Below are 19,073 nucleotides of genomic sequence, written 5' to 3'. Positions count from 1 at the left end.
AAAGAAAGAGATGGATTGGCCAGAGCAGTCAGGTGCTGGTAGGGCTCAATGGGGGAAGTGCAGGAGTCAGTAGAGGAGGGCGGACCCCATATATATGACCCACCCTCACAAACATGGATGAAGGGTGTTCGAGTCAAGTTAGGTGGAGAGTTGGTGGACTGCGAGAGATAGCAGCAGAGTGCTAAGGAGTTGTTGGAGATATTGGGAAAGAGTGCAGATATTGTGTGAGAAAGAATGGTGCCAAGTGTGAAAGAGTGGAGTGGCTGTTGAGTGAGTGGGTGTTAGAATGAGGGATCGTAGAGAGACAGAGGGCCTCATTACACGGATGGCAGTAAGGATTTACCCGCTTACAACGAGGTCCCTTTGCGGGTTGGGGGATTTAACGCCTGCTTCTTGCAGGCGTTAAAAACCAACCTGCAAAGGGACCCAGGGAGCTAATTACGGTACCGCAATTTGCGGTACCGTAATTAGCGCCTTCCCCATTCCCATTATGCCCTATGGGGCAAAAATGGGAATGGGGAAGGGCAATGGTGGAAGGGGGAATTACCGCCCCGCCAACCTTGGAATGGGGCAGTAATTCCCCTTTCCGCCAAGGCGGTGCCGGTATTTTACCGGCATGAACCATGGCGCTAATAGCGCCATGGTTCTCCGCCATCCATGTAATGAGGCCCTCGTGTTGGAGATATGAGAGAATGAGAGTAGCAGGTGAAGACAGATATTGGGAGGCGAGATTGATAGAGAGAAAGTGAAAGAGAAAGTGGAAGCGAAATGGAGAGGAGGCATGTGTAGAGCGAGAGGTTGGAAGATAGGAGGGAGTAGCAGAAGGGAGGAGAATGAGAAGGATCAGAGGGAAAGAGAAGCAGAGAGAATAGGGGAGGGCAGCAGGACAGAGAGAGAGAGAGCGATAGAGAGAGATAGGAGAGTGTGCATGATCAGAGTGACAGAGAAGCAGAGAATAGGAGGCAGCAGGACAGTACGAGATAGAGAGGAGGAAGAGAGTGTGAACAATCAGAGTGAAGGAGCACAGAGAATAGGAGGGGGTAGCAGGAGAGAAAGAGAGACAGGGGGGAGAAGAGTATGAAAGATCAGAGTGTCAGAGAAGCAGAGAGAATTGGAGGCAGCAGCAGGACAGAATGAGAGAGAGAGAGAGAGAGAGAGAGAGAGAGAGAGAGAGAGAGAGAGGAAAATAGTGTGAAATATCAGAGTGACAGAGAAGCAGAGAGAATAGGAGGTGGCAGTAGGACAGAATGAGAGAGGGGAAGCGAGTGTGAAAGATCAGAATGACATAGAAGCAGAGAGAATAGGGAGGGCAGAAGGACAGAAAGAGAGAGCGATAGAGAGGAGGAGAGTGTGAAAGATCAGAGTGACAGGGATGCAGAGAGAATAGTACGGGCATCTGGACAGAAAGAGAGAGAGAGACAGAGAGACAGAGACAGAGAGAGAGAGAGAGAGAGAGACAGAGAGATCAGAGTGACAGAGAAGCAGAGGGAATAGAAGAGAGAAGTAAGACAGAAAGAGTGTGGGAGAGGAGGAGAATGTGAAAGATCAGAGTGACAGAGAAGCAGAGAGAATAGGAGGGGCATCAGGACAGAAAGAGAGAGGGAGAGACAGGAGGAGATTGTTGAAAATCACAGTGACAGAGTAGCAGAGGGAACAGAAGGGTGCAGTAGGACAGAAAGGGTGCGAGAGAGGAGGAGAGTGTGAAAGATTAGAGTGACAGAGAAGCAGAGATAATTGGAGGGAGCAGCAGGACAGAATGAGAGAGAGAGAGGAAAAGAGTGTGAAAGATCAGAGTGATAGAGAAGCAGAGAGAATAGGAGGGGGCAGCAGGACAGAATGGGAGAGTAGGCGAGTGTGAAAGATCAGAGTGACAGGGAAGCATTGAGAATAGGAGGGGCAGAAGAACAGAAAGAGAGAGAGAGATAGAGAGGAGGAGAGTATGAAAGATCAGAGTGACAGAGACACAGAGAGAATAAGAGGGGCAGCAGGACAAAACGAGAGCGAGAGAGAGGTAGAGTATGAAATATCAGAGTGACAGAGAAGCAGAGAGAATAGGAGGGCCAGAAGGACAGAAAGAGAGAAAGAGGAGGAGAGTGTGAAATATCAGAGTGACAGAGAAGCAGATAGAGTAGGAGGGGACAGCAGGACAGAACATAAGAGTGAGAGGAGCAGAGTGTGAAAGATTAGAGTGACAGAGAAGCAGAGATAATAGGAGGGTCAGCAGGACAGAAAGAGAGAGAGACATGAGGAGATTGTGGAATATCAGAGTGACTGAGAAGCAGAGATAATAGGAGGGGCAGCAGGACAAAAAGAGAGAGAGACATGAGGAGATTGTGGAATATCAGAGTAACAGAGAAGCAGAGAGAATAGAAGGGGGCAGTAGGACAGAAATAGAGTGCAAGAGGGGAGGAGAGTGTGAAAGATCAGAATGACAGCGAAGCAGAGTGAATAGCTGGGGCAGAAAGATAGAAAGAGGGAGAGATAGAGAGGAGGAGAGTGTGAAAGATCAGAGTGACAGAGACGCAGAGAGAATAAGAGGGGCAGCAGGACAGATTGAGCGAGAGAGAAAGAGAGGTGGCGTATGAAAGATCAGAGTGACAGAGAAGCAGAGAGAATAGGAGGGGCATCAGACAGAAAGAGAGAGGGAGAGAGCAGGAGACTGTGGAAAGAGTGACAGAGTAGCAGATGGATTCGAATGGTGCAGTAGGACAGACAGAGAGCGTGAGCGAGGAGGAGAGTGTGAAAGATCAGAGTGACAGAGAAGCAGATAGAGTAGGAGGGGACAGCAGGACAGAACGGAAGAGTGAGAGGAGGAGAGTGTGAAAGATTAGAGTGACAGAGAAGCAGAGATAATAGGAGGGGGCAGTAGGACAGAAATAGAGTGCAAGAGGGGAGGAGAGTGTGAAAGATCAGAATGACAGCGAAGCAGAGTGAATAGCTGGGGCAGAAAGATAGAAAGAGGGAGAGATAGAGAGGAGGAGAGTGTGAAAGATCAGAGTGACAGAGACGCAGAGAGAATAAGAGGGGCAGCAGGACAGATTGAGAGAGAGAGAAAGGGAGGTGGCGTATGAAAGATCAGAGTGACAGAGAAGCAGAGAGAATAGGAGGGGCATCAGACAGAAAGAGAGAGGGAGAGAGCAGGAGATTGTGGAAAGAGTGACAGAGTAGCAGATGGATTCGAATGGTGCAGTAGGACAGACAGAGAGCGTGAGCGAGGAGGAGAGTGTGAAAGATCAGAGTGACAGGGAAGCAGAGAATAGGAGGCAGCAAAACAGAAAGAGAGAGAGACAGGAGGAGATTGTGGAATATCAGAGTGACAGAGTCACAGAGAGAATAGGAGGGGGCAGCAGGACAGAACGAGTGAGAGAGAGAGCGGAGGAGCATGTGAAAGATCAGAGTGACAGAGAAGCAGAGAGAAAAGGAGGGGCAGTAGGACAGAAAGAGAGCACGAGAGGGCAGGAGAGTGTGACAGAGAAGCAGAGAATAGGAGGCAGCAGGACAGCACAGGCGAGAGAGAAGGAAAGTGTGAAAGATCAGAATGACAGAGAAGCAGATTGCATAGGAGGGGCAGTAGGAGGGAAAGAGAGAGGAGAAGAGTGTGAAAGATCAGAGTGACAGAGAAGCGGAGAGACGTGGAGGGAACAGCAGGACAGGATGAGAGAGAGGAAAAGAGTGTGAAAGGTCAGAGCGACAGGGAAGCAGAGAGAATAGGAGGGGCAGGAGGACAGAAGGAGAGAGAGATAGAGGGGAGGAGAGTGTGAAAAATCAGACTGACAGAGAAGCAACGAGAATAAGAAGGGCAGCAGGACAGGATGAGAGCGAGGTAGAGAGGAGGAGGAGTGTGAACGATCAGAGTGACAGACAAGCAGAAGAATAGGAGGGGCAGAAGGACAAAAAAGAGAGAGAGAAGAGTGTGAAAGATCAGAGTGACAGAGAAGCAACGAGAATAAGAGGGGCAGCAGGACAGGATGAGAGAGAGCGAGGGAGAGAGGAGGAGGAGTGTGAATGATCAGAGTGACAGAGAAGCAGAAGAATAGGTGGGGCAGAAGGACAAAAAAGAGAGAGAGGAGAAGAGTGTGAAAAATCAGAGTGACAGAGAAGCAGCGAGAATAGGAGCGTCAGCAGGACAGAATGGGAGAGAGAGAGGAGGAGAGTGTGAAAGATCAGAGTGACAGAGAAGCAAAGAGAATAAGAGGGGCAGCAGGACGGAAAGAGAGAGAGAGAGATGGGAGGAGATTGTGAAAGATCAGAGTAACAGAGTAGCAGAGAGAATAGGAGGGGGCAGCAGGACAGAACGAGAGACAGAGAGGAGGAGAGTGAACGATCAGAGTGACATAGAAGCAGAGAGTATAGGAAGGTGCAATAGGACAGAAAGAGAGTGCAAGAGAGGAGGAGAGTGTGAAAGATCAGAGTGACAGAGAAGCAGAGAGAATAGAAGAAGGCAGCAGGAAAGGATGATAGAAAGGAAGAGAGTGTTAAAGATCAGAGTGACAAAGAAGCAGAGAGAATAGAAAGGGCAGCAGTCCATAACCAGAGAGAGACGAGGAGAGTGTGAAGGATCAGAGTGACAGAGAAGCAGCGAGAACAGGAGGGGCAGCAGGAAAGAACGAGAGAGATTGAGCAGGAGAGTATGAAGGATCAGAGTGACGGAGAAGCAGAGAGAATAGGAGAGGCAGCAGGACAGAACAAGAGCGAGAGAGAGGAGGAGAGTGTGAAAGATCAGAGTTACAGAGGAGCAGAGAGAATGGGGCAGCAGGACTGAAAGAGAGGAAGAGAGTGTAAAAGATTGGAGGGAAAGATAGGCAGAGAGGGAAACAGATAAGAGGGAGGAATAGGGGATAGAATTAGAGAAGGAGAAATGAGTAGCATGGTGTAGAGAGAGGAGGAGGAGAGAGAAGGATGGAACAGGTGGAGTACCAGAGAGAGAGGAGGGACAAGAGTCGGGAGAGGCAGAGGGAGAGAGGGTGGGAGAGAAGGGCGGCACATCGGGAACATCATATTGTCTGGAATCAACATAGTTGGGGTTCCTACAGAAAACCGGAAGGTAGTAAGATATAAAAGGCTACAGCCGTTAGGCCCTCACTTGAAGTGTAGGATGGGTCTAGATAGTAGGGGTTACCTATTACTACCCTTGCCTTAGACCCCTTGGGGAGATTAGAAGTCTGTGCTAGGGTGGAGGGAACCCACAGCAGGTCGAGGGACAGACCATGGACTCCCATTAGTCTGGCCTTCCTACAGGTCATCATCGGCGCTGAACTACTGAACCCAATCCTTGCATTCTTAAAGACATCTTTGATAATGGACAGGCAAACTGCGTGAAGGGGGCTGGGCAGTGGTGGGCAAGGATCATGTAAGGTTATAGGGTCTGCAGTGTTGATAGGTTTGTGCAATGAAAATACTGTTCAAATACAATTAAATATGCTGAAGTAAATACACAAGATGAGCGTTGGCAGTCATTATGTGGTTTGTGGAAGCAATTATAGTTGCTTTAAGCACAGACAGGGGCTAGGTGGGGAGAGAATAAGTGCAGAAAAAGGTAAGCATAGAAACAGAGTGTAAGGCTAGAGAGATCTTAAGCGCAGACAGATTTGGCCTCCAGAAAGTTGAGCTCAAAGGCAGGGGTAAGCACATCACTTAGAGAGTTAGGATGCACACAGTGACGTTCAAATTAAAGAGAAAAGTCAGCAAAGCCAGTGGAGATAGGCAAAGAGAACATCCAAGGGCTCTTTACTGCAGGTTCGAAGCATCTCCACATACACGTTACTGCAGGTACAGAGCACCTCGACAGACACTTTACTGCAGGTACAGATCAACTCAACTCACACTTTACTGCAGGCATAGAACACCTCCACGGATAATTTACTGCAGGTACAGAGTACTTTCATAGACACTTTACTGCAGATACAGAGCACATCCATGGACACTTTACTGCATGTACAGAGCACCTCCACAAACACTTTACTTCAGTTACAGATCAACTCAACGAACACTTCACTACAGGTACAGAGTAGATCCATGGACACTTTAGTACCGGTACAGAGCATCTCCACGGGCACTTTACTGCAGGTACAGATCAACTCAACTCACACTTTACTGCAGGCATAGAGCACCTCCATGGATACTTTACTGCAGGAGCAGACCAGCTTCCACAGACACTTTACTGCAGGCTTAGAGCACTACCACAGATACTAAAGTGCAGACACAGAGCACCTCCACAGACACTTTACTGCAGGTACAGAGCACCCCCATGGACACTTTACTGCAGGTACAGGGCAGATCCATGGAAACTGTACTACAGGTACAGAGCACATCCCTGGACACTTTACTGCAGGCACAGAGCATCTCCATGGACACTTTACTGAAGGTATAGAGCACCTCAACATACACTTTACTGCAGGTTTTAGAGCCCTTCCACAGACACTTTACTGCAGGCATCGAGCACTTCTACAGATACTATGGTGCAGACGCAGAGCACCTCTACAGACACTTTACTGCTGGTACAGAGCTCCTCCATGGACACTTTACTGCAGGTACAGAGCAGGTCCATTGACACTTTATTACAGGTACAGAGCACATCCATGGACACTTTACAGCATGTACAGATCACCTCCAGGGATACTTTACTGCAGGTATAGAGCACCCCAACAGCCACTTTACTGCAGACATAGAGCACCTCCATGGACACTTTACTGCGGGTACAGAGCACCTCCATGAACATTTTACTGCAGGTATGGAGAACCTCAACTGACACTTTACTGCAGTTAGAGAGCACTTCCACCGACACTTTACTGCAGCTATAGAGCAGTTCCATGGACACTTCACTGTGGGTACAGAGCACCTCCACGGACACTTTGTTGAAGATACCGAGCACTTCAGTGGACACTTTACTGCAGATAAAGAGCACTTACACTGACACTTTTCTGCAAAGGGTTTGATCCCCTTTGCGCTTCAATTCAAATGACTGTGGACTCTGTTTTGCTAATGTTTGCGTATCATGAATTATTCAATGAATATCTATGAATTCTTATTTTCTGTACTGTGCTTTTGTTTGATGCAGTTTTATGTTGTAATTTGGCACCGTTAACATATTTTGCATGGTGGTGTTTGCATATAACTAATAAAGCAGCAACAGCCAACAGACATGAAATGGAGCGTCATGCTGAACACAGGGGTGCCAGGCACAGAGACAGGTTCAGCTAAAGGAAAGGCACAGAGGATAGCTTTAGAGAGTGGTTGAGCACATAGATCAGATGCAGGAATGATAGAAGTGCAAAGAGTGGTTAAGCGCAGGGATATCAGCTGCAGGGAGCGCTTAGGCACAGAGATCAGGTGCAGTGAGATTAGGCACAGGGGATGGGACGCATCTGGAGACTGACTGTAGTAATAGCTTATACAATGACACAGCATGCATAGGCTGGACTGCAGATAAAATTTTTAAGTGGTCGTATTTCACTCCCTAATTTTTAAGTATGGAGTGAAATGATTTTTTTAGGGAGTAAAACAAGTAATTCCTTTGCTAGTCGAGTTTTTTTAGATGAGAAAAAAAATCTCTAAAACAGATATTGTTTTGTAGTCCATGTTTCATTGTATCTCGTATTTTAACTTAAAGCTCCTCTTCAGATTCAGAAGTAATAATAGAAGAGCTCCTACTTATGTTACTACTTTCTACTGGTCCCACTGATAAGCAGATACTTGTGGAGCGGAATGGGGGGAACAGGGGACCACAGCATACAAGCAGCTCAGCCATTTCACTGAAGCCAACAACCTCCTGGGCCCTGCCCAATCTGGCTTCAGACCGCTCCGAGGACCAGAGTCCTCCCTAGTGTCCGTCTGGGATGACCTAAAAAGAACAGCGGATGCAGACGGTTGCGCTGTACTCACTCTTCTTGACTTCTCTGCCCCTTCGATACCATCGACCATACCATTCTCTTAGACAGGCTACACTCTTTAGGAATTAAAGACACTGCCCTCACTTGGATCTCCTTTTTTATCTCTAATTGCTCACACATCATGCTGCTTCACCCTTTCACCTCTACTTCAGTACCAAAAGGGGTCCGACAAGGAGCATCCCTAGCACCCTCTTCAACATCTATCTAAATCCACTCCCCGCACTCATCCGCTCCCACAATCTCACCTGCTACAACTACACAACGATACCCACATCATCCTTAAAATCCCAATATTGCCAGGCTCCAACCATCCAGATCTGTCATCATGCCTCTCTGAAATTGACTACTGATGACGACCAACCATCTCATCCTCAATCCTATGAAAACAGATATCCTAGTCTGTGGGAAAACAGTGTTCCTTTCCCAACCTATTCCATGGCCTCAATTCCTAGACACCCCACCCCTGGAAACCTCAACTTCTGTGAAAAACCCTGTATGCACACTGGACACTTATTTATCCCTCTCCCAACACATCAACTCCATATCCAGAACTTGATTCTTCCATCTACACATTCTCAGGCATATCTTCCCATACCTCACTTATCCTCACTGTTTTTCTGCCATCATCTCCATCATCCACTCCCGCCTAGATTATGCAAACTGCCTTTACCTAACCGCACCAGAGTTTCAGCTAAGGAATCTAAACCTCTGTGGCCCACCTGCTCATTAGCCTCCCTCCCAGAGAACGCATCATATCCTACACTAAGAGTCCTCTGTTGGCTCCTTATTGGTCGACGCACTACCTTTGAAGCCACATGCATCACTCACTGTGCCATCCACAACACCGGCCTGGAATTCCCCCAAGACAAAGTCAATCGCTACCAGCCCTCAAAGACACTCAGATCTGGTACATCATCTCTCCTAGTTGTCCCACATTACAACTGCACCACACTGGGCGGATCCTCCTTCTCTGTCGAAAGCGCCTATCATCTGGAACTCTCTGCCCCTGCACATCGACAACATTGACAATCACTTAGCATTCAGAAAGACCCTCAAAACCTGGCACTTTCCTTCCTCCTCTTGAAACCCTCTTGCACTCTATACTGTTGATACGTGCACAGAAAGACAAGCCCAAACCCAACAGCACACCTATTCACCCAAACCTTCAGGTATGCCTGCAACGTTCGCAGCGGCACACCGTGGCAAATTCTGCCCTCCCCACCCACTGACGATCGTACATCACTGCTCAAACTTTCAATCTAGGGAGACCACAAATGGTGAGACCAGCCAATCGCATTGGACCTAGAAATACGACATTAAAGATGAACTCCACCCGAGGTTAAGGTATATATATCTTGCACTACAGCCACCCATCCATGCACTGTAGAATGGAGCTTTGGCTATGCAATTCCGGTCCAGCAGCTCCAATAGCCGTCCACACTGAAACCCCTGACATATCCCAACACCTCTGCATTGGTATACAGCGACAACCACCAAAAAATTTCAATCTAGCTGGGCACACATCGAATCTCCGGCACTAGCACTCTATCCTAAACTACCAACAGCACCTGCCCATGTGCCTGACCTCCGGGCTGCTTACTGGAGCCTAGCCAGTCCACCTAAGTTCTAACCTGGCTAAAGGCACACATGCATATTTAATTTAACTCTCAGAATCTTCCACACATGGACTACAGTCATGGAGGGTGTTTCAAGCACCAAGTGCACTGGGGCCATACAAATGGGAGAAAGGGCACTATATAAATGACCAATACAATACAATTCATGATTTTTTGTTGCAAGTATTTTACTCCCTGTTTTTATTCTTATGAGAATTTTCCTGTTTTTAGGGAGTATAAGTGTCTGGTACGCAGCCTATCTCTAGTGATGGGCATAAATTACGCATGGGGCTTTTTCGTATGAGCTGTAACATCAATGGGAGATGTAAAAGCCTTGTGTACTATTTTTAGCAATTTGCGTGGTGCAGAGGTGAGCAGAGCGCAACTTGCATTTCCGCCGCCCCCCTTCCTCTCCGACATACAAATGCTCCAGCATTTGCACCAGCATGCATTTTCATGCCGGGCCAACCGCTGCAGATCCCTATGCAGCCTGCTGTCTTTTTCCACCAGCATAAAGCAGGCAGACTCCATAGGTATCCATTGTAAATGCTGTCTATCTTGTTAACATGGCAGGCAGCGTTTAATTAATTTGGACGGCGTTACGCAAAAGTGCAGGACAAAAGGAGGCACACATGCTTGTACACCGCCTTTTGCCCTGCACATTTGCACTCCACTGTGCAAATGGCCAACATTTGGCAGCAGAGGTCTGTTTACATTGAAGTGTCACTGCCAAATTACAGCGATTTACAAAATGATCCCTTAAGAGTGTAGGTGTAGGGAGATGTGATAGACTTATAGAGCAGTTGCAAAGAGAATGAGAGCAAATAGAAATAATATGTTCAAAAGTGAGATTGTGTTAAGAAGTGGTGAGAAGTTGAGGAGAGAGGTTAAACACAGGGAATTCTTATGCGCACCGGAGAGTCAACTACTGAGGCAGTACTGAGTGGATCATTAACCATTAAACAGAAATGGTATGTGCATGCTAGGCTGAGCATAAAGGGATTAGGAACAGGGAGGTTTCCTGGAGAGGAGGTATGCATGGGGGGATTAGACATGAAAGGACATTTATCCCAGAGAGATAAAGTGCAGAGATAGAGGCTAAACACAAGGTATAGTTGCGTAGATAGACACACATAAAGGTACCTTGCAACTAAACATTGTAAGAAGACACAGAGGGAAACACAGAGACTAGAAGTAGAAAACAATTCGTTAAGCACATCGAAATCAGGTGCAAATAAAGATTAACACAGACAGAGTTGGCTGGCTATGCAATGGGTTAGACACAATAGAGTTGAGTTGCAGAAAAACGATTACACGTGGGAAGATTAGGTGCATACAGAGGCTAGGCACACATGGTGAAGCCATGTGAATATTAGGTGAAGAGATTGGATGAAAACATGGGATCTCATATTCAATGAGCTGTAACCTAAAGCACAAGCCCTGCAGGAGACTTTTGCGCATTTTGTTTATGTTACGGCTCATTTTCCACAATATATGTGGTTGAGAGGACGCGCAGGTCTTAAGTTACGATCCAGCCTCACCCTCCCTCTCTGCCATACATGTACTGCACGCATTCGCACCAACATGTATTTTCATGCCGGCGCAAAGGTTGTGGATTCCTATGGAGTCCGACTGCATTTAACACCAACACAAATCAGGCGGACTCCGTAGGAATGCATTGTAAACACCACAAGCACGCGTAAATCGCAGGCGGCGTTGACTCATTTTGCACAGCATTGTGTGAAAAGTTGGTGTCCAAGAGTATTTATGCCACTTTTCTGCCCTTAACTTTTGCACTCCGCCGTACAAATGTTGCAAATTTGCGCTGAGGGGACCGGCCTACGGAAACGTGTACACATAGCAGGGCATCTTTGCACAATGTAGACAGAACTCAAAAATGAGCTCCATGGCGATTGGCTCCAGAGAGAGGTCAAGCATAGAGATATTAGGTTCATAAAGAGAATAGGCACAGACAGACGACGACAGTGAAGCAATGTGAATATTAGGTGAAGAAATTGGTTGAGGGTATGGAGACTGGTTCCAGAGAGAGGTCAAGCATGGAGAGATTAGGTGTAGAGATAGAGAGCGCAGGGGAAGAAAACAGACACAAGGAGAGAGAGATGGGAGTAATGTGTAGACCCCCTTCCCTAGAGTAGAGGTCGAGGAGCAACAGAGAGACTAAGCTAATCATTGGATGTATTCTTTTGCTTTTCAGTCTACCAGCTCCTGAAGGGGTTGCCCACCAGGCCCTGCATGACCAATGGAATTGTACCCCCGAAGAGAACGGGCTTCGCCACATCGCCCTCCTCCCCCAAGAAGGAAATGGCGCCATACTCCTGCAGAAGGTAATCATGCTCTAACTGAAAGGCCATCGTTGCTTGCCTCATATCTGAGAATCCTGCGCTTTCAGACCCGTTGCTTTGCCCGCTGCTAAAGGTCTGGCGATGAACATCTGGGGTACGCTGGTGAGACCCTCACTGCATGCTGTAGGGAACTGGGATGCTCCCCATGCCCCCCACCCACGCTGGGAAAAGCTGTCCCTTACCTTTGAATACTCCAGTCAGGAGCTTTGTGATGCCTTAGATATCAGCAGCAATAATAAGCTTGCGTCTGGGTCTTAAGTATTAGGTACCCTAAACCAGCAGACCAAGCACAATCACTGGAACTGTAAAACTATATATGGCAAAACACCCTAAATATTAACAGCTATATACCTCAAATGCAAAGGGAAGTTACCAACACAGTAGATGTAACAGCACATCAATTCCACATCTCTCTGCATCTAGCTAAAATGGATGATACGGTACATCAGAGCCACTAGAATAATCCTTAGGGAGAGATATTCCCTACACCGAGTATCCTGCTATCCAGAGTGAAACAGCTCTGCAGTAGGCGGCCAGTTCCAATGTCCCAGGATCTCAGGGTCTCTGGAACTCACAAGAGATACAAAGTTACAAGAGAGGAAACGGCCTTACTTTTTAGAACCATTATTAAGGAATGTGACCCATGTGTGTTCTCTAGTTGAAAGATCAAATCAGCTTCTGCTTCTCACTGATGTACTTCCTTCCGGGCACTAACAAGCCAGGAAAATTGCCCCCTTTATCCCTGCATGTACTTATGGGGAAGGATGCTGGTGCTGGATGGATGGATGCTGTGGAAATGTGTCTGCATCCTAGTGTTATTTGTGTGTGTGGGCATCTTAATGAGACTGGGCTCTTCATGTTGCCTTCAGAGGACGAGGTCACCCTCCCTGGTAGGCATAAGTGCCCTCCAGTACAGGATTCCCCTGGAGTGGACTCATAGCTAAGGTGGAAGCAGCCCCCCAACGTACCGAGGGGGAAGCTGGAGACCAAAGAGGGGTAACATTTTGGGTTCAAGGAGAGAGCGTGAGATCACTTCTAATTTCCCTTCAGCAAAGTCATGGAGACTCTGAATGAAGCTGCCGGAGTTGGGAACCATATCAGGGGTGTTTGTGCATAGGGGTGGCTCCAGCAGCCCCCTGATTTCCCACACATTACAAGGCTCCAAATACTTGGAGACGTATCTTAATTTTCCTCCCCCGCCACTTGAGTGTGGCTGTTGGCTCCTTTTTCAGAGGTTGCCATCCAGGAACCCAAATCATGTGCCAACCTTTCATCCTGAAATGGTGCAGAATATGCAGACACAGGGATGGCCTCCAGGGGGGTTTAGGAGGTGCCCTGGAGGCCTAGGAGAAAATAGTTAGATCGTGTTGCCTTTCACTGACACATTCTGCAAAATCTACAAAGGGTCAGAGGCCACCCACGTAGGAGCAGAGGGGTTAGCGGAAGAAGCTTACACCAAACTGGGTAGGAAGGGAGACAGGAATGAGAAGCAGAGGCGGAAGCAGCTGAGGGGGTGGGCGGATAGCTCCTGCAGGGGCACCTTTGCCATTGTACTGATGGACGGTTCTTGTCGCTTATCAATCGTATTGTTCATTTCTACTTACTCTCTTGCATTGAATGCTTTAGGACTTACTTTACTGTAATATTTATGCTGGTTGTTTTTTTTGTCACATGTTGTTACATGTCTCATGTATAGTTCGTTTAATTAAAATGTTGTGAAATGTCTACATTTGAAACCAAACCACAAAAAAGGAAATAAAAAGTGGCCCCAAGATTCCAATCGATTGATGGGTGGACCCTGACAGGGGGGGTGCTGAATGTTTTCAGTGATGGGTCCTACAGGTTTCCTCAAAGTAGCATGAGCGACAGAGCGACCAAGTGTGGCGAGAGAGCCCTAAATAATTAATGGGGATTACCCCTCCCCACCCACCCCATAGTACTGCATATGATCAAAAGTGACCATTACTGGCATACCAGTTTGTTGCAGCAGCTTCATGCATGTGATTTAACGGGACAGTTTCTGGCATAGTCTGTGCCAGTAATGGTCACTTTAAATAATATACCTGCAGTGCTTCATGCAGATAATTTAAAGTGACCATTACTGGCATAGATGGGACAACCAATCTTTGTCACTAATGGTCTGTTTAAATCACATGCATGAAGGCTGAACCGTCTCATGTATATGATTTGAAGTGATAATTACTGGCATAGATAGGACAACCTATTTATGCCAGTAATGGTCACTTTAAATTACGTGCAGGAAGCTGGTGCCACAACCAGCGGCGGCTGGTGGATTTTCTAATTGGAGGGGCGTAAATATTTCCCACAAATATGCCACAGCAACCGAGCCTGTACTAACCAAAGAGGTTTGGAGGGTAATATTGGGTTAAAATGGTGCATTATACAGCACACATTCCGTGGATAAACTGTGGAAAAAGCCCACCAGCTTGCGATTGGATCTGTAGGGCATCTCCAATCGAAAAATGCAATACATGCAAGTCACCAACAGTGCACAGGAGCATTTCACAATGCATTTTCATGATGCCTTTCCCCACAATATATGCCATTATAAGAACATCTTTACACTGGCTGTGCCTATGCATTTACATGCTGGACACTCAATTTTACCAGAATTCCTACATAAGAACATACTCATGCTTGCTTCACACATAATGCCAGCGATGATACTATAAGAAAACATGCTGACACTCACTCTGCTAATATATGGCATTGTCCCAACAAAAGAACATACTCCATTTGGCTTTGCCTTTAGAAATGGCATACCAAAGTAAGAAAATATGTCTAAACTGGCTGCAGAATGTATTCAGTCTAGACACGTACTAACACGTATCATGTTTTCTTTATCCCTGATGCTTAGTAAAAATGACATGTCACAGTATGAAATAGCTAGACTGGCTGCACCAAAAGTAATACAACTTGACATGCTTGATTTATTATAGATGCCCAGTAAACAAAATGGTCATGCCACAATGAGAAATGGCTAGACTGGCTGTTCCAAAATTATAGTCTGGTCAAGCAATAACACTTAAAATACTTGCTTTATCAGATACCCAGTAACAAAAAGTCCTGCTGCAGTAAGGAAGGGCTAGACTGGCTGCCCAAAAATGGCAGTCTAGCCCAGTAATAACACTTAACATGCTTGTATTATCATAGATACCCAGTACAAAAAAATCATGCCACAGTAAGAAAATGCTAGACTGCCAGCCCCAAATGCCATTCGAGCCACATAATAACAAAACGTTCATAAAAGAAAGGATATATATATATTTTTTTTTTTATTTAAAGTTGTGTTTAGTTTTACATAAAGAAAACTTTTACAACATTGTCATCCTCATACAAAATAATAAAACTGAGATTTATAAAAACAATCATTATTAAGATCCAAATTCATCATTTTTTTTTAGACGACTGTTTGAACAATTATTAAAGTAATATTCATCAACCAACAAGTTGCTTAAGTCGATTTTTCTTTTCCAGATTAGATCATAAAATAAAACCTAACTCAAACATGGGAATTTACAAACAGCATTAATTACATTCCTTTTGTGAGGCTTTTATGCAATATTTCTACCTCCAGTAGATAGTGATTCATTTTCAATTGATAGTGCGTTTTCGATTTTCCCCAAAATGAGTACTTAGGATAGTATGAGAGCCATGCTCTCTCCATGCATACATCTTTCACAAAAAGAAGATTTCGAGATGTCACAATCTTTCGGAGCATATATCCCCAGGTAATAGTTTCTGTCATTTTCAAAAAAGGTACAATCAACCACAAGATGTTTCAGGATTTCGGCCGTTCCACAATCACAGAAGCGACAATTCAAGTTAATTAATTCACCGTCGTTTTTATTCCAATGTTGGATTCTCTCAAGTGTGTGACACTGGTTCAATTTAAACCTCATATAAATTTGACGTATCTTTCTAGATGGACATTGAGAAAGATAAGAAGATCTCAGTTATCTCTTCCTTGGTCTTTCCGCATATTCCAAATATGTCATATATTTATTATTGCAATCCAAAATTGCAGACCAGTCACGATCCTATAGATTTCGTTTGACTTTTCGAAGGTGCATGACAAGGTCGGAGATCGAGCAGTCAGAATCATCTAGAATGCTTTTCATTTCGATATCATACCTAGCCAGGGATTTAAGTTTTTGAGTGTCGAGTATCTCCTTTAGATCAAAATAAAGGGAATTATGATAGGGTGCCTTGATATCTGCATATCTTGACAGTTTGCGCCATGACCATCTCGCTGCTAGAGATGACAAACCCATTTCATGTCTAATGATTGAGTTAGGGACCGATGGAGATAATCCCAAAGTACGTTTCCATAGGTTGCCCTGTACAAGGTTTAGAGTTGCACCCATATCCAGAAGGCATAAGTCCAATCCATATAGAAGGATTCGTTCCACTTTCAACAAGTAGAACTCAAATAGCTGTATTAAGGAAAACTCACAATATTTTCCGATTATCACCTTCATCATGGATGCCAAAGGGCGCACCTTCATATTCAAATGAGTTTGCCAAAAATGTTTGGAATATTGATCATTTAGGGGGTAACCAAGATAACGAATTGATCTTGCACATTCAATTTCATATCCATCCAGTTGCCAAGTGTATGATTTCGCTTTTTTATAGATGCGAAAGATGACAATTTGCGATTTAGAAGGGTTTAGCAACAGGTTATGTAATGCTGCAAATTTGAAAAATGTATTTAGTTTCAATTGTAGCCCGCTAGGGGTTCGATCAATCAGTACGATATCATCTGCAAAACATAGCCATGATATTTTTAAGTCCCCAAGTTTTACGGGAAACATGCCAGTCTCATTCCATAGCTTATCCATATCGCAAAGATATAAATTAAACAATGTGGCGCCCATGTTGCATCCTTGTTTAACCCCGGTTTCGGTGTCAATGGGAGTTGTGAGAGCACCAGATTTGGTTATCCTAATTTGAAAAGTTGTGCTATTATGTAGCAAGGCAATCAATTGTACTATCCTTTTAGGAAAACCCAGTGTTAATAATTTGGTCCAAAGTGCTTCTCTTATGACTGTGTCAAAAGCACTACTCAGATCCAATGCCGTCATATAGACTGCACCGGTATCAAGTGTTTTAGATTGCGCAAAAATATGTGAGATAATGAATGCATTTAAGGAGGTAGCCATGTTCTTGTGAAATCCAGTTTGAAATTTTGAATAGATGTTCTTTGTTTCTATGAAAGTTGGTAGGCGCTGCAGTAGAATGATGGAAAATACTTTTTCTGAGGCATCCATAGGTGCTATAGGTCGAAAATTGGAGGGCAGCTCTGGATTCCCTTTCTTATATATTGGAATAATGATGGCGTTTAGCCATGACCGTGGGATTAAGTTGGTCGCCAGGTTGTAAGAGAATTTAGTATAGAGAATGGCACCCCAAAAGTAAGGATCATCTTTTAAGATACAAGCAGGCAAGGCATCCGACCCGGCCGCCTTTGAGGAGTTGAGTGAATTGATTGCATCAATAATTTCCTCCATAGAGAATAATATACATTCATTACATTTATAGTGTATTATTCCAGAGTCAAAAGTGTTGGAATTGAGGGGGTAGACTATACTTATTTTTAATATAATCCTGCCATATAGATGCTGCAATCAGGGACCCTACGTCGTGCACGGCGACCCCTTTTTTATTGTTCAATATTGGCCGAATGTTTCTAGTATTATTGGTGATGATACACTTCATCATTTTTTGATTGGCATATAGCTATAGATTCATTTTTGTGATTTTTAGCATGTGGCTATATTTCAATTTTATCATTTTTTTGGCTTCATAATACTTTGCATAATTTAATGACAGTCGACTTAAAGCTCTTAACAAATGATTTTTTTCCCGTTTGATTTGGGCAATTTCAAGAATATATCCTCTAGAGACATTTAGCGTATTCAGTAGCGCTCTTTGCGTAAGGAATTCTATATGCGTATTCCATTCTTCTCTCATGCGAGCATTAATAGACACATTTTGAGAGTGAGGCACCCTAATTACATCTCTGTGAGATAGTTCTCTGCACATTTTTGGATGCCAACCAACCGAGGTCTGCGCACGATGAAGGGTCACCAATCCCAAAGCGGCTTCTTTGCTTAAGATTGCCAATTCACATATAATGCTGATACTGATCAGATTATGATCACTCTGAGTATCTTCAATAATTAACACATTGTTGACCATAGTGATTAGTGAAGTAGAAACAAAAAAGTAGTCAATATATGAGGTTAGAGGCCCCCTCGACCATGTCCCTCTATGAGTAAAACAACGCATCACCTTCAAAACAATGTGCATAACGCACAGGGCAATCAGCGGACAAGGAGCAGAATTCCTACAAAAGAAAATAAAAGTCTACAAACCAACGAGACCCCTCCGATCAAACAACGAAATCCACCTGGAACTCAAACCATACCTTAAGAAAAAACTTGGAGGCACCTCCTTCTACCACTTAGCCGCAAAAACATGGAACAACATCCCAAAAGAAATAAGAAACACTGAAGATCACCTAAAATTCAGGAAATCACTAAAAACCTGGCTCTTCAACACCACAGACTAAATCTGGAAACCAAAACCGGAAAAAGGATGACTAAGCCGGAAAGGACACGGACATCCCTGACCCGAGAGGGTAGCTTCCATGGCACCTGGACGGGTGACACCGGATAGACTGGAACACAGGCGGCACGCACGGAGACTGAGTCAACTATCTCAGACAATCCCACCAACACTTTCGCCCACCCCTTAGTTACCGCCAGGTACCACAGTAGTGTGGAATTCTCGAGACATTGGCAATCACCACACCACCTGAGAGGTTGATATTGGCAGGTGCACTGGCCACAGGCGTATGAAGGGAGGAAGGGAGGATAAGGGGAGCTATGAGAGAGCATGTTAGAGGTGGGGGCCAGGGGAGTAAGGAACCTTGTATACCAGACAGAGCCACATCAGGGGAGACTACGCAAGCCGAGCACCTCAATTCAGGATGGAGACGCAAACTAACCAACCCTACTAACAATTTCCCTTTCTGCATACACCTTTCAAACTCCAAACCAAACACAACCAAAACCTACAGCACAACAAACCGCACAAACTTCACCACATTGCAACAACAAAACAAAAACACATATGGCCCTCATTACGACCCTGGCGGATTTTTTCCGCCATCGGCG

General features: G+C 45.3%; 1 protein-coding gene across 3 annotated transcripts in view; it reads left to right on the top strand.

Moving 5' to 3' along the window:
- The window catches only part of EML2 (EMAP like 2), a 511,359-nt gene that overhangs the window by 185,535 nt on the left and 306,751 nt on the right, over nt 1-19,073 (top strand). For all 3 annotated transcript variants that reach the window (XM_069644710.1, XM_069644712.1, XM_069644711.1), the window contains one exon: nt 11,721-11,850. In XM_069644710.1, the coding sequence (XP_069500811.1) occupies nt 11,721-11,850 (130 nt within the window). The remainder of the gene's footprint in view (nt 1-11,720; nt 11,851-19,073) is intronic.

This window comes from Ambystoma mexicanum, chromosome 2p, assembly GCF_040938575.1.
Source record: "Ambystoma mexicanum isolate Mex_15411 chromosome 2p, UKY_AmexF1_1, whole genome shotgun sequence".
NCBI classification, from domain to species: Eukaryota; Metazoa; Chordata; class Amphibia; order Caudata; family Ambystomatidae; genus Ambystoma; species Ambystoma mexicanum.
Note: the sequence above shows the minus strand (reverse complement) of the source record. Positions and strands in the feature narration are given on the sequence as shown.